General features: G+C 47.1%; 1 protein-coding gene across 4 annotated transcripts; it reads right to left on the bottom strand.

Moving 5' to 3' along the window:
• Positions 1 to 519: 519 nt before the first annotated feature.
• Positions 520 to 16043, bottom strand: KCTD21 (potassium channel tetramerization domain containing 21). Of its 4 annotated transcripts, XM_047824097.1 has the most exons (3): positions 16002 to 16025; positions 15328 to 15419; positions 520 to 3587 (listed from the first exon to the last, which is right to left on the bottom strand). In XM_047824097.1, exon 3 carries the CDS (start codon positions 3555 to 3557, stop codon positions 2775 to 2777), a length of 783 nt encoding a protein of 260 aa, XP_047680053.1. In that variant the 5' UTR covers positions 3558 to 3587; positions 15328 to 15419; positions 16002 to 16025; the 3' UTR covers positions 520 to 2774. The 4 variants fall into 4 exon arrangements, with proteins under 4 accessions (XP_047680053.1, XP_047680051.1, XP_047680052.1 ...); XM_047824095.1 differs by lacking the exon at positions 15328 to 15419 and having other exon boundaries at positions 15954 to 16043; XM_047824096.1 differs by lacking the exon at positions 15328 to 15419 and having other exon boundaries at positions 16002 to 16041.
• Between the last annotated feature and the right edge of the window lie 10 nt (positions 16044 to 16053).

Raw genomic sequence — 16053 nt, 5'->3', positions numbered from 1 at the left:
CTGTTTCCTGCACCCATGGTACCCTGCTTAGCTGTCACAACCCAACTTACCCTTAGAGGCCTGGCTTGTTCGTCCCTTAAGCCGTTTGTGAGACCGGAACTTGTTTTCAAGTTCCCACAGCATATTTTGTGGTCCTCTAAGCCTTTTCTAAGCCTTGAATTTATTTGTGGCTGTTTCCATCCTCGGGGCCCACACACCAAATGCTCCAGGTGGGCTTGCTAAGTTGTCCTCTCGAGGTGCTCCCTGCACGGCAGTCCACCAATATGACTTCCTGAAAGAGCAAGTATCTACTGAGTTCCTATGTGCCAGGCCTAGCTAGGAATTTTCACGGCCACCAGCTCATTTAAGTCACAGAACACCGGGAGGCGAGATTGTTATCCCACGAGGAAACAAATCAGTGGCCCTGTGACTGGTCCAAGGTTCCATAACAAGCGATGGAGCCAGAATTCAAATTCAGGTCAGCCTGACTCCAAGGCCAGGGTATTTTTCACCCCTTATAAATAAGCAGATGCAAAATAGTAACACTGATGATCATTTATACTGTATTCTCACGTACATTATTTCATTTGATCCTCACAACAGCCCTGTGAGGTAGGTAGGGTTATGTATTACTGTTATGCCCATTTCACAGATGAAGAAATGGAGGTGGCTCAGTGAGGTGGGCGACTTGCGCAGTCACACAGCACATTAGTGGCTTCACAAGTCCTTTACTTTCTCTAACGTCAAGCTGTTTGAATTAAGAAGCACCAAGAAGATGGAGAAAGATACTTTTTATGGAGAAGGAAAAGGGCAGTGGTGATAAACTGTTTTACTGTGGTCACAGCTTCTGTTGTGTCTGTTCTAACCTGGGTTCTCCTGAGTGACCTTCCCGAGTACTATTGGTCTGGTGACCTGGGACAGCTGTCAGAGACTCCTGGGTCCCACTGTAGGGGGAAAAGGCCTTTATTACCTAACGGATGCAGCCTTGCCCACGGCCCAGCATACAAGCTCCTTGTTCCCAGGGTGTAATTATAGGAAGTCCCTTCCTCAGCCCATCTCCTGTGGGTGCCTGTGTCACTAGGCTTCCCTGGTTTTGTCCAAGAGCCCCTACCCAATGGGGAAGATTCCCAAGGCCAAACTTCAGGGATGAATCATAATGTGCAGTTTTGAGGTCTGCACTATTCATCACCCCTTGGAAAGTGGTGGCTTGGGGTGTCTTGCTCTGGACCTTATCCCAGGGAGGTCCACGGGTTGGTTACGACCAGAAACTGTACCACAGCAGAAGGCCACTTCTTTCCGAGCAATGTCACAGTGCCTGGACGCTTACTCTGAGAGGAGTGTTATGGTAACTCCAGGGCTCCTTGGTGCAATCCGCCCTGCCATACCCTGGCCTCCTTCCTCTGGCAACACTTTCTTGGGGCAACAAATCTTTATCCTCCAACAGGAGGTGGTCAAAAGCTATGTGGAGCCACAGACGGTGAGGAGGCAGATGAAATGGGTGTCACAAAACAAAGTGAAGTGATCACAAAATGGGGCTGACTTACAAGAGATGGGAAGGGGGTTAACCTTGGTTCTGGACAAATCCCAGGGGGAATCCTAATTTGAGTAATAATATTTTCAGAATAAGGGTCTGGCCTTTTAAGGTGACTATTGTGAAAGAGTAAACAAACATACCTCTGAGTGAGAAAGAAGGTCTAGATCCAAGACTAGAAAATGGGTGTGGAAGAACAGATTTTGGTTCAATGTAAGGAAGGGCTTTCTAACAGCACTGGCTAACCACGGCAGGGGCTGCCTTGGGGTTGATGAGCTTCCCGTTGCTGGAAGTATGCAAGGAGGGATGTGATCACTTGAAGGTGCTGGGGAGAGGTGCTTAGCCCCAAATGGGCTGGGGTGTGCTGGGGGCCAGGAAGGGCTAAGCGACCACTAAATTATTTTCCAACCCTGAGAGTCCATAATATTATTTAAAATGACCTCTTTCAATGATACTTCAAATTCTTGGGGAAAGGATTACAGAAGTCATGTAACAGTCCACGTTATGAAACGCCTTCTGTTGCACTGGCTCCAGGTACTTTAAAATCTTCGCAGGGACAGCAGCTCACCTGTGAAGTGAAAAATCCCCACATGTCTACATTTGGCCCAGTCCAGAGGGATATCCCCATCTTCTGAACCCTGCCTGGATGCTCACTCCTCTAGGCCATGCCACAGCTCAAATCTCTCCCCACCACAGTGGGGGCCCAAAACGCAGCTCTGAAATCATACTGCATTTCCACGCCAGCCAAACATGGTTGTCCCTGGGCAAACAAGTCCAAGGTCCTGGCTGCATCCTAGGGACAGAGGAGCAGGTAGGGTGGGGATCTCTGGTTACTTTAGGTCCTGGGAAACTGAAGGAAGCCTCTTGTTTTCACCCCTTTCCCTCCACCAGGGGCTCCTTTCATAGATGGCTAAGTGAGGCACTGCCTAGTGGTACAGAGAGAGCTGGAGCCTGTGGAAAATTCGCCATTCCTTTGTAGCCAGAAAGCCCTCCTATGGCATGCTTTAGGACACACTGGCAGGCACTTCACTTATGACAAACTGCCCATCTGTAGCTCAAAGTGGCAAGGAAAAAGGTAGCTCCGTTGAGAGGACACACGGATTCCTATAGGTAGACTGCATTGTGGGGGGAATCAAGTCCTGCTATGCGGTTAATACAGATTAGTAAAGCGCCCTGCCTCACACCACTGGTGAGACACTCTCCAGGACCTTGGCTGACATGCAGCTTCTTGGAAGCCCCCTCCTTCAGTGTTCCTGGGGTCCTTTTACCTGTACCGTATTAATCGAATAATCTTATTGTTCATAAAATCCACAGCGTGTGGGTGAGAAGAATCGATGCAGAAGCCATCACTCAGAGCAATTTTCAGCACCTCCTCCACGAAGACCTGGAAGCTGTTGATTTGCTTGTTGGCTGGCACCACCCAGAGCCTCTTGAGGTTCTGCTTGGTGTACTCCTCCTCTGGCAGGCCCTCCACATTGGCCACCCAGTCCAGAGTCAGGTGGTTGGGATCCTGTAAGTGGCTCGTGATGGAGGAGAGATTACCGTTGGAGCAATAGAAGAGCTTGGAGCCAAGGAGCTTGAGGAAGAGGCAAGAGGTACTGAAGATGTTGGCATTGAAGACCTCCATACTGGAGGAAGAGAGGCTATAGATCTGAGGTGCCTCCCGCACGGTGAAGTGGACTGTCTGCACACGCTGGTTCAGGGTGATATTGAGCATGGCATTCTTCTCAGCCTTGGAGAGCTCCACCTCCTTCTCCTGCAGTGCCTCAATCAGGGGCTGCACCTGGTAGAAGTCAGCCTCCCTTCGGAGCAGGCCCATCTCCTGGAAGTCCTCAGGCAAGTCCAAGTGGGAGGTCCGCAGGAAGTTGAGGATGTAGCGGAACACTTTGCCATCACGGTCAATGAAGCAGTTGCCCTGGCTGTCCCTCTTGGTGGGCATCTTTCCACTGAACATGGCACCCAGCATGGAGTCGGGGAAGCTCGTCAAGGTTGCCAGTGAAGTCGTATAGAGCTTCCCCCCAACGTTCAGTGTGATGGGGTCAGACATGGCAGGAGGCTGGGGTGCTGGAAAGTAGTCCTAGAGAGGGAGAGAAGTGAGAAATTACCCAACCATATCTGGTGTCTTAGTCTGTTGAGGCTGGTATAAAAGAATACCATAGACCAGGTGGCTTAAGCATTTATCTCTCACAGTTCTAGAGGCTGGAAAGTCCAAGATCAAGGTGTAGGCAGATTTGGTGTCTGGCAAGGGCCGTCTTTTCACTGGGTCCTCATGTAACAGAAGGGGCAAGAGAGCTCTTTTTAGAGTCTCTTTTATAAAGGCACTAATCCTGTTCATGGGGGCTCTATTCTCACAGCCTAATCACCTCCTAAAGGTGCTACGTCCATCACACTGGAGATTAGGATTTCAATATAGGGACCTGGGGGACACAAGCATTCAGACCATAACATCAATGTATGTACAGTTCTCAACTCCTTATTGTAGATCAAGCCTATAGTCCTAGAGGTTGAAATGAATTAGTACCTGATGAGATAATTGCCACATTATTTAAGCATATTAGGTTCACTAGGGAGTTAAAAAAAGAAAAAAGAAAAAATGAAAAAACAAAGCCTGGGTCCTGCCCTCCAGAGATTATTGTAATTGGTCTTTAATACCCTAGCATTGGTATTTTTTAAAAGCACCCTTGGTGATTCTAAATGTTCAGTTAAGACACAGAACCACTGCTCTAAGGAAGGAAAGAAAATGTGCTTGGACTAAATGCTCTGTTACCTGCCCTTACACACATTTGTTTAGATACTGGTGATACATCTTTTGACTTAGACAATATCACCATCCATCCCAATCGTGCGGATGAGGAACATGGTCAGGATTCATTCCCCATGCTCAGAGAGGTGAAGGGCCATACCAAGTTTCAAACCCAGGTTCCTTTATGTGAGAGAGAAAAATACATAAATGCTTACTAGTCAAACACTGGTACCTTCTAAGTACCTAGCCAATGCTCTGAGATTTAGGTCTCCCAGCCCAGCACTCCCTTCTGCTGTACCAATGATGCCTTCTTATTATTAGTCTATCTCAAGGATTTTACAATGAATAGCTATGATTAGTGCCATTTCCATCTCTGTCCCAGGCTTACAATGGGCCACTCAGCCCTCTGGACTCTGACACCCCTTGTTGGACTCTCATCCTCCTGTAACTATTAGCCTTGCAATGAAGATGTTCTTGACTCCTGGTGGCCTGCCCTTTCCCATCATGATGACACCCCAGCTACCTCTGAAGAATTTGAGTTTCAGTGCAAACGTGGGACTCTGCACGGAGCACCCTTTACCCATTCTCTACCCACTTCTCTCCTTAACAAGCCCTTCTCCCCCTACCTTGCAGCCTCCAGTGTCTAAGGCTGGTGAGTCTCCTTCAACCTGAAGTCTTGGAGTCTAACTTCTCTTTAAGGTTCTAGAAAGGAAGGCATGTACCCTCAGCTTCCAACATACTTTCCCAAGATCCCACCTGTGGAACAGATTAAGCAACTCTTCCCTGATGCTGGGTGTGAGGGCCACAAAGAAGAATTGGACCCAGTGCTGCCCTCAAAAAGAAAAGGCTGGCAGGGAGACCAAGACAAGAGGCAGTGAGGGTGCAGTGACAAGGGAGATGGACCAAGAGCTAAGGGAGTAGGTCAGGAATGAATTCTGGCATGCTTACTATCCACATGGGAAAACAGAGGTCTGAGGGAGTACTTCCCCAAAGTCACCCAGCAAGGATGATGAGCAGGCCAGAGCACTTCTTACCCTCACCATGCCTGTCTTCTGAGGAGGCTGGCTGCACTAAGACCCCCTTAACTCCAGGGGATGGAGACTCCTGCCAGAAAATGGAGGCCGTCCATGCTGGTGGAGGGAGATGCTCAGCTGCCCCACCCAACTGTCTAGGGGGTCACTTCATGACTCCTTCCTCATCTAATGGGGCACTTTGATACTGTAGAAAGGCATTAACCATCTGGAGTGTCTGAAGAGAAACGAGCCATGGTGAAGTTACAAAATTGGCAGCAGAAGCCCGGAGCAGATGGGCTGTGGGACAGCGGGGAGGTCCAACTGAAGGGGTGGGGCTAGGGCTGAGGAAGGGATGGCTGCTGTGTGGGAACCTGCAGCTGCGGGAAGGTGCTCTGGCTTCAGGGCTGACACTGGTCAGTTCTGTCTACAGAGGGCCCAGGCAGGAGATGGACCCATGAGCCAGTGCCATCCCCTTCCTCTTTCCAGAATCTTCCTTTTCTTTCTAGGTAGTAATTTGCATATGTTAGTTTTCAGTCTCTCGCCTTGATTTCCTTAAAAAAAATTTTTTTTAATGTTTTAGAGAAAGAGTGTGGGTGAGGGAGAGGCAGAAGGGGGGGGGGGGGCGGACAGAGGATCTGAAGCCGGCTCTGTGCTGACAGTGGAAAGCCTCGTGGGGCTGGAACTCACAAACCGTGAGATCATGACCTGAGCCAAAGTCAGACACTTAACCGACTGAGCAACCCAGGTGCCCCATCTCCTTGACTTAAGGCCCGGGCTCTATCCAGTAGCTCAGCAACATGGAAAGAGCAGCCTCAGGCATCAGAGAGGCCGGGCTGTCTTTGCTGTTGGTTCTGTGGGCTGCGGACCCCATATCTCCTCTGTACGTTAGTGCTGAAGAGCTCAGAGCACTGGGTGGTGGTGGGGGGGAGAGGGAGGGAGATAGTCGGGAGCCACAAGGCACACCTGGCATACCTGGGGGCTCTTGGGTGGGTACCCAAACTCCTATTCCTCTGCTTGCAAAAGCAGCAGAGCATCTGCCTTCCTGCCTCTTCCCTGGAGCTGTGCGACTCCCTGGCATCGTCACTGCCTGTCAGCCACACAGGCAGTCGGGGCGGAGACTGGTTAGAAGCCAGATTTCCTGCCCCCTCCCTCAGTCTAAGGTGCTCTCTGTGGTATTCTCTCCATGCCCACAAGTCACAGAGCTCAGCCATCCAAGCCCCCGTTTTCCACCATCACAGGTGTACAGGTCGTGGTGTAAATGGCACAAGGACACATGAGGACAGGACCTGGCACTTCGGGGCAGGAGGTACTGAAAGCTTTGTGTGATGAAGGGTTTGTGGTCAGGTGGGGATGAACAGACGATCCTCACTGAGCTCCAGTCCCCTGTATATCCTCAGCTGTGTCCTGGACTTCTCCACCTTGATGTTCCACGGGTACCAGAAGGTCTGACACAGAATTCCTCTTCCCCCAAACCCACAGTGAATGCTTCTCAGCCACTCAACTGCCTGCGCCTAAGATCCAGGAGGCAGCTCCGAGTCCTCATCCCTATAATTTTTCTCACTCTGACTCTTCAAACGCATCCCTAAAGCCCTCCCTGGGCTCTGGCTTCTCCTCTGCTCTCCTTACCTCCTCATCTGGCTCCCTGCCTTCTTCCTCTCCACCTTCCATTTCAGTCTTCTGGAGCACTACTGCCTGGGCAGACCACCTTGCTCTTCCAAGTTCACCTCCAGCCCCTCCCCCACTCTATCCTCCCGCATTCCAGATGGCACTGCACACATTCTCATGCTGTCACCTGCCTGACTTTGCTCTCCCTATACCACCCTCTCCACCTTCTCTGCTGGCAACCTTGAAGGCCCCACCTATGAGCCACTGCGTCTGTAAGGCCATCCCCAGATCTCCACTAGGTTAACAGCTCTCCTCTTGGGGCTTCCTGGTCCTTTGCACAGCCTACCTGGCCGTGCCCACCATTCCATCATGTTATGAGCTGATTTGCACTCCTTCAAGGTGCAGATCACTGGACATCCACGTCCAAAAAAAAGAACCTTGACCCATATCTCGTACCATGTAGGAAAAATTAACTCCAAACAGACCACAGACCTATAGGTAAAATCTTTTGAAAACTAAAACTTCTGGGAGAAAACCTTTGTGACTTTGGGTTAGGCAAAGATTTGTTGCATGGGACCCAAAAGGCACAAACCATAAAAAAATCGACACCCTGGACTTCACCAAATGAAAAACTCCTCTTCAAAAGGCAGTGTTGAGAAAATGAAAATAAGACACACTGGCAGAAAGTATTTGCAAAACATAGATCTGATAAAAGGTTGTTAACAAGAATATAGAAAGAGCTCTCAAAACAGAAAACAGACAACCCAATGAAAAAATGGGCAGATGATCTGAACACACACTTCACAAAGACATATTGATGACAAATAACCACTTGAAAAAAAAGCTCAACAGCAATAGTCATGAAGGACATGAAACTTAAAACCACAATTAGATAACACTGTATTCCTATTAAAATGGCTCCAATAAAAAAATCTGACCATACCCGGCACCTGGGTGGCTCAGTCGGTTAAGCACCCGACTCTTGATTTCAGTTCAGGGCATGATCTCATGGTTCATGAGTTTGAGCCTCACGTTGGGCTCTGTGCTGACAGCGCACAGCCTGCTTGGGATTCTCTCCCTCCCTCCCTCCGTCCCTCTCTACCCCTCCCCCATGCTCTCTCAAGATAAATACATAAACTTAAAAAAAAAATCGGATCATACCGAACGCTGCTGACTATACAGAGCAATGAGTCTCCTGCATTGCCGGTGAGAATGCAAAATGGTACAACCATGGTGGAAGTTTGGCATTCAGTTTCCGCACGACCCATCAATCCCACTCCTCATTATGTACCCAGAGAAATGAGGACATATGTCCATGCAAACACCTGTACCTGAATAGTTATAGCAGCTTTATTCATAATTGCTCAAACCTGGAAACAACTAATATGTAAATGGTAAACACAGTCACACAACTATACAATGGAATATGACTCAGGAATACAAAGGGACTAGCTACTGACATATACCACAAGAGAAGAATGTCAAAAGCATTATGTTAAGTAAAAGAAGCCAGCCTCAAAAGGTTACATAGGTAGGGCGCCTGGGTGGCTTAGTCGGTTAAGTGTCTGACTTTGGCTCAGGTCATTCTCTCTCATGTTTGTGAGTTTGAGCCCCGTGTCAGGCTCTGTGCTGACAGCTTAGAGCCTGGAGCCTGCTTTGGATTCTGTGTCTCCCTCTCTGCCTTTCACCTGCTTGTGCTCTGTCTCTCTCTCTCGAAAGTAAATAAACATTAAAAAAAAAAAAAAAGGTTACAGAGGTATGTGATCTTATTTATGTAACATTCTAAAAAAGGTAAAACTATAGAGCCAGAAATCAGACCAGTAATTGCTAGGGCCTGGACTGGGGAAAAAATTGGCTACAAACAGGCAAGAGGGAATACCTTGGAGTCATGGGAACACTCTATGTCTTGATGTGGTGGTAGTTATAAAAGTTATGAAAATTCATGTAACAGTATACCTCAAGAGGGTGAGTTTTCACTGTATGTAAATTATGACTTCATAAACTGGAAAAAGGATCAAGATTGGGATTGTCTCATGAAATCAACACAATGGGTTGTGACCAGCTACATATATTGTTGGGAAACTTTTTTTTTTCAGTTGTGTGTGTTTGTGAGTGAACTGGAAGGTGATCTAAAGTATGTCTTCATACTGTGAGCTGTGACAAAAATTGTTGTTGAAAACCACTGCCTAGGTTGTGATCTCCTTAAAGCACAGACACATCTCATGTCCCCGCATAGGCACTGCCTAGCACACGGCGGATGCTAGTGTCATGGGGATGGGGGAGGGGGTTGGGCAGCAGGGTGGGACGGATGAATATTTACTGGGCGTTTTACTACATCCAAGGCCTTTACACTCACCAGCCTTTTAAATTCTTGGAGCAATCCTACAAAGTAGGCATCATGCTCCGTTTGGCAGATGACAGGAAAGTGGACTCGGAGAGACTGGACACACAGCCAACTAGCAGAGAGTCCGTTCTCAGCCCACTCAGGCTGCAGAGTTTTAACAGCAATAAAGGGCTGTGATAGCTTCAGACAAGTTTGACAATCTCTGAAGCAGCCTTTAAAAACACTGCTCTGCAGCCTGCTTGGCAAGACGGTTACCACTTACCTAGCGCACACCTCCTGCTCTATGTGAGGAGCTTCATGTAACACTTGGTAGCATTTTATTTGCAATAAAACCATATAGAAAAGTACAGAAAATGATACTATTGTGCTAAATGCTGTACATGCATTCCTTCATTTGATGTCTTCATAAGCACCCTGTGAAAGAGACTATTATTATCTCCATTTTACAGATGAGGAAACTGAGGCTCAGAAAGTGTAGGAGTCAGTGGAGGAGCTGGGATCTGAATCCAGTTCTGTGTGGGTCCAACACTTGTGATCATTCCTCTTTCCCACCACAGGGTCTTAATGTGAGTGAGAGATGCACATACTCTATTCTCCATCCCGACCAGATGGAAATGTCCTTGGGTGGTGGGTCTGCGGCCGGCCTGGGGCTCTGCCCACTCCCATCGATGGAAGTGGGGACAGGACCCGAGGACAGCCCACAGTGCCTCCATGGCTGACACAGGGCAAATCCACTGAGAAGCCCAAGCCCTTCTATTTCAACAGCAGCCGATGATGTCTAATGACAAAGCCACGAAACACAAAATGCCAGGTTTTTCAGAGCCAGATTAGAAAGGATGAATGAGAACTCACACAGGACCAGGAAGTAGATAAAAGAAATCACCACTGAACGAATTATGTTTCTTCAGCAGGAGGCTTTCCAAGCCTGCCTCTCGACTAAAAAACCAAGCAAGAGATTAGCCCTCTTTCCCTGTTTGAGAAAAGGGCTGGTGTCAAACCATCAAACCAGGAAATTATGCCATGCTGATCCCCAGACCGCCCAAGTTGGGGAGGCCAGGGGGCCTTGGAAGTTGCTGCTGGAATTCTCTCCTTTCTGGAATGGGTCTGTGGCCCAAATGAGAGGGGGTCTTGAGGCCCAGCCTGGTACCATGCAAAGGGAAATTCCAGTCTGGGGCCTGGAAATTACCTGGCTGCAACCTCTACCTTTCTGTGACGCAGAAAATAGAATTCTTTGACAGCAGATGTCCTGTGAGGAAGGGCAGCCAAGACATTGCTCTAGAGTCCTACTTTAAAACGTGGTCCAGGCACCCACGTGTCCCTGCAGTCCTCTTGCAGGACACAGCTAATGCTGAGTACCTGCTGTGTACCATACCTGCTAGCTCTGTTATACATATGAGCTCATTTAAGCCCCGTAACACCCTTTCAAGAAAAGTATTATCTGCACTTTGCAAATGAGAACCTCAGGCTTTAAGAGGTAGGGAACTTGCACCAAACAGTGTCAGAGCCAGGATTCAAGTCTAGGCCTGTCTAACTGCAAAGTGTGGATTGTGAACAAAGGCCCTTGGAGAGATCTGTCACTTGTTCCCCTCCTACCTCTTACAAGGTGCTCTTACACCTGCCATCTGAATTTGATTCTGACCTACATAAAGACCAGGGTGTAGAGAATCAACACTTCCTGAGAACCAAGGACATGCCCTGAGCTATGTGAGGCACTTTCCAACAGACTATTTCATTAAAACACCACGCAGATGCTGTGAGGTAGGTACGAGTGTTATTCCGGTGTTTAGGATTATAAAACTGATGCACAGAGTAGTGATGACAGCTGCTGAAGATCACACAGCTAGAGGCAGCAGAGCTAGAATTCCAAATGAGGTCTCTCTCCAAAGCCTGTGTCCCTTCCAGTAATATAAACCATAATACTTTATTAGGAAGCATAAAGAGGATTTGAATAGAGACTTGTAATGCTTCTGAAAGAGATGAAATATCTTCAAGTTGTTCTAAAATTAACTACAGTTGTTATGCTGTCCTAATCCAAATCCCAATAGTATTTCTTCAAAGGATTAAAAAAAAAGATTAAAATCTTACTTTGGAAAAATTGATAAGTGATAACTTGAAAGAATATTTGAAAAAGAGTAATTACCTTAAATGTTAGTTAAGATAACCAGTAACTACTAGTAATGTATTAAATAGGATTATAAAGCAATGACATTCCAAACTGTGGTATTGAAACAATAAAAAGGAGAAGGAAATTTATAATATGTACTGAAAAGACTTATTAGCAATTAAAAAATAAATATATATTGATCTTTACCACAACTCTGCGACCCTGGCAGAACAAATCACATAATCTTGATTTCACCCACGCAGAGAGAATGAGTCCCTGACCCAGGGCTTCATGTGCATTCTTGACTTCTGAGTCATGGCCTGTAGAAGGTTCTGGGCTTGGACATGGCTCAGAGAACAGTCCTTTGGAGGCAGCCTGGGGTCTTCTCTAATCTGGGTCTTGAGCAAGAGACTGAACCGAGCCACAGAGGTTTTGGCCAACAGTTCATACACTCAGAGTCTTTAGGCATGGGCTTTCTGTGCAATTTCCTATATTACTGCCCATTGAGCTTCCATAATGAAACTACTTGCCATGCAGTAGTTGACTGCTACACAGTGACGCCCAGTTGTAACAACAATAAATCTACTGATAATTACTTCTCTACCTGTCCGCCTGTCCGTCCGTCCATCCATCCATCCATCCATCCATCCATCCATCATTTCTTAGCTCTGCTCACTCAAAGAGCCTACCAGTAGCACCCCAGTAGCAATGAGCACACCTGACTCCAGATCTTGGTTTCTAAATGTCATCTCCTACAGAAAGAAACCAGGGTTTCCTGGAGAAATTGATGGTTCCGGGACTTTGATAGAAGAAGTGCAAGGTGAGCCTGGAACATCTCTTGCCAGACAGCAGAGAAGCAATGAAAGATTAATGAGATCTTGTGAAAACAACACAGAAGATCTTAAAAGTTCTCATCAAAGGAAAAAAAGTATTTTTGTAACTATGTGTTGTGGTGAATGGTAACTAAACTTATTGGGATAATCATTTCGCAATATATACATATATCAAATCATTATGTTGTATACCTAAAACTAATACAATGTTAAACGTCAATCATATCGCAATTAAAACACAACACGGGAGCTGGCCTGAAGGGACTCTCTTAGGCCAAATTTGGAAATAATTTGAATACCAAAAAGATTAATGATGATAATGGGTTATAACACATTGAATTTAAAAAAAATCATGACTCTTTGTTACTCCAAGAAGAAAAAAGACAGGGAGAGGAGAGAAAGACACACACAAACAGTGGAAAAAAATTATTCTATAACAAACAATACCAGCTAATAAATAGAGAAAGAATGGCACACTTAAAAAATTACCACTCTGCAACTTTCAATGTTGCAACTCGGGCAAGGATCATCAATGGATGTAGTGAAAGGTTACTGGGAACACACGATTTCGACATTCTCAAGGAATCACTCCAAAGACTAATGACAAAGGGAAAAATTACACCAATGGAGAGATCAGGCAGTCATGACCTTAACCAACAATCAAATTTAGCATTCATGGATAGTAGGACCCTGATATTATACACTTCCTGATGGGATGCAATAAGAAGAACACGACGTTGCCAGAAAGGAAAAACAAAAAACAAAAAACCAACAACCCTGAATAACCATTGATAAAATAACCAAATTTATACAGGTAGAAGAGGCTCTATGTAGAGTAAATGAGTTGCTTAAAGAGATATAACTAAATATAATGCATGAATCTTGACTACTTCTGACAAAAAAGAAAAACAAAACAAAAACCCAACTACATAAGATTGGCAGTTGGAGAAATGTGAGTATACTGTTTATTAAGTGATATTTACTTCTTTCAAATTTTCTTAGGTACGATAATAGTATTTTGGTTATGTAGGAGAATTCTGTAACTAGGAGTTACATGCTGAAGAATTTAGGGGTCAAGTGTCAAGATATCTGTAATTTGTAAATAGTTTAGCAAAAAGGTATGTGTAAAAGGAAAATCAGCAAAGGGTGAATTGGTGCATATAGGCGAAAGGCTACTCTTTAAACTTATCTGTAGCCTTGAAAATTCTAAAAATATTTTTATTTTGAAAGAGGGAAGAAAAGAATGCTTCCCTCATGGGACTATAGATGTAAAATTCCAGTCAGAGTGCCCGACCCCCAAACCAGCCAGGTTCAATAAACACATCTGTTATTACTACTACCAAGAAGCATTATAATCTGGTAATTTTCCTCTCCGTGTGTTGCCGTGCTTTGAAGGATGAGGGAGCCAACCAGGGCTAAGCTAAAATAGCCCACAGTTGGTAGAGGAGACAGAATTTAAACCCGAGTGGTCTCTCTCCATAGACCCACCGCTCACAGAAACCACAGAGCCAGGCCTGCCTGTTTCTGTGTTGGGATCCAGGCTGGGAGAAGATGGCTGTTCAGGCCTTGTTCCCCCTGCCTCCTCCAGAACCTAGAGTCTCTGCTACTACAGCAGGAAAGAAACTCCTGTCATGTTCACAAAGCGGGGCCCATTCTGGGCCTTAGAAATGTTGTGGGTGGGCAAAAAACCGGAGGGGCTTTGGCATCACCCAGGCCTGTGTTTGAATTAGGCTCTGACACTTTAGCTGTGTGGGCCTGGGCCAATTCTGGATAGATGGTGACTGTAACAACAGCAGCAAGAATAATGGCTGAGCAGTTATTACTGTGCTAGGCACCTTCTACATGTTGATTTCATAGATGAAGTGGATACTATCATTATCCATGTCAGGCCCTCTCTGATCTCTGCAATTTGCTGTCATCCCTTTTGCCTGCACTCTAAAAGAAAATCCCTTTCATCTGTCAGTCCCCTCAGCTGGAATTCCTTTCTTTCTTCTCTACATCTTCAGAACATTTTATTTCCACCTCTTACCAAAAGCCTACTTTGTTTAGGTAGTGCCTGGCCACTCTGTTGAGGCTGAGATCTTCCCTCTTCGTACCCGCCAGAAGCAGGCAGAGTAGGGGAAGGGGAAATTTCTTCCCCTTAGATCTGTTTTCTTCACCCCAGACTGACATCTACCAATAAGGAGCTTCATCACCACCTCCTGAATCTTAAAAACTTTTTATTTTGAAACACATTCTTGAAGTTTCAGTTTGGAATCTAAGCCAAGCCCAGGTGACCACCTGGAAGTAAATGGAGGAATTCCCACTGTGTAGAAGATAGATTGAACATGGCTGGGTAACTTTCAAGGGTGACAATACTCAGAGTGAGTAATGTGTCTCCCAGTAAGCTGGATGAGACTTCCCCCTGCTTACTCAGTCCACCAAGATAAAGACTGGCTCACAGCCCTGGGGACCATATGGGAGCACCGCCCTTCACCTCCCAGTTCCTGGCATCCCCACACCCAACAGATGTACTTTCAGCTCTGTTTTGCCCAGTTCATATCTCTAAGAAGCCCACAGGCTGCTCAATACCCCCACAGCCCACACTGTAGGGGGAAAAGGTGCTTTCTAAACTCAGGTGACACACAGGGGCCCTGCAGTGAGCTGCCCAGTTAGGGCACAGCACAGGGAAAGGTGAGCTGGAGGGAAGCCACCTGACCTGACAACCCAGCTTCTCCATTTGCACAGCAAAGTACCTGGTGCAGACTCCCAACAACCACCACCATCCCCCATCTTCTTCCAGAATTTTCCTGCATCCTCTCAGCTTACTCTCAGGATTCCTCTTGTGGTTTTCCTCAGACACAAGCACTCCATTTCAACCACTCTCTTTCTGTGGTCTTCCTGCTCCTCAACCATTAGAATGCATAAACAGAGGGCTTTGAAATCCGTCTCATTTCATCTTCACACTATCCATAGGAGGGTTGCCTTAGAGGTTGGCATTCAGAAAGGTTGAAGCTGGTCCTGTCACACAACCTGCATACAGCAGGACATCTAAACTCTTGTTTCTTCCCTGCCATCCACTCCAGAGTAAACCTCTGTCTCCCTGAAGTGCAGGAAATAAAGCAGGGTCTTTGGAGTAAGGAGCCCTATGGTTTGGGGCAAGTTACTTCACTTCTCTAAGCCTCTTGTTCCTCACCTGTAAATAGATACGGTGCCGCCTCTACAGGGTAAGAGCGTTGAATGAGATCATGTGTGACGCACTGAGTTCAAGGGATGGGCTCTTTATTTCTATTACAAGGAAAGGAAGATGTTTGTTCTGTGCATTCATGGGTATTTGCCCACTCGGGCATCCCTGTACCCAAACTGTATCAACGCGCGGCCGACCCTGGGCTTTCCGGGGCTGGGAAGGATCCTTTCCATCTCTGTGTCTCCGCCCCTCTTTCCCCAATGCTTTTTGGACCATCCCAACCAGTCTAACCTAGGCTTGCCTTATCGGCTTTCTCAGTACTGACGCCCCAGCCCTGGTCACCCCCTCCTCCGACCTCACTCTAGTTCTCCTCCTCACCTAGAGACTCCGCCCCTCTTTGCCCCACCCACCAGACTCCGCCCACAGTCTCGACCCTCTTAATCCGGGCTTTTCCAACCTTCCCCATCCCGCCAGACTCTTTCCACCAGCTCCGCCCCTTCTTCCCAACAAGCGCCCCCTCCCCCGCAGTCTCTGGCGTTGCCATCCCCATTGCACAGATGAGAATGGCGAGGCTAAGATAGGCAAGATGACCTCTCATAGTAGGAGAGGTGCCAGCTGGGCCCGCGTCCCCTCACCGGCTGTCTCTGCGCCCCGAGTCTCCGCTCGCGCCGCGCCGCACCCACCTCCTGCCCTCGCTCTGCAGCCTCCCCTCCGCGGGCGGCCAGCGCAGCTTTG

This window comes from Prionailurus viverrinus, chromosome D1, assembly GCF_022837055.1.
Source record: "Prionailurus viverrinus isolate Anna chromosome D1, UM_Priviv_1.0, whole genome shotgun sequence".
In the NCBI taxonomy this organism is placed as follows: Eukaryota; Metazoa; Chordata; class Mammalia; order Carnivora; family Felidae; genus Prionailurus; species Prionailurus viverrinus.
Note: the sequence above shows the minus strand (reverse complement) of the source record. Positions and strands in the feature narration are given on the sequence as shown.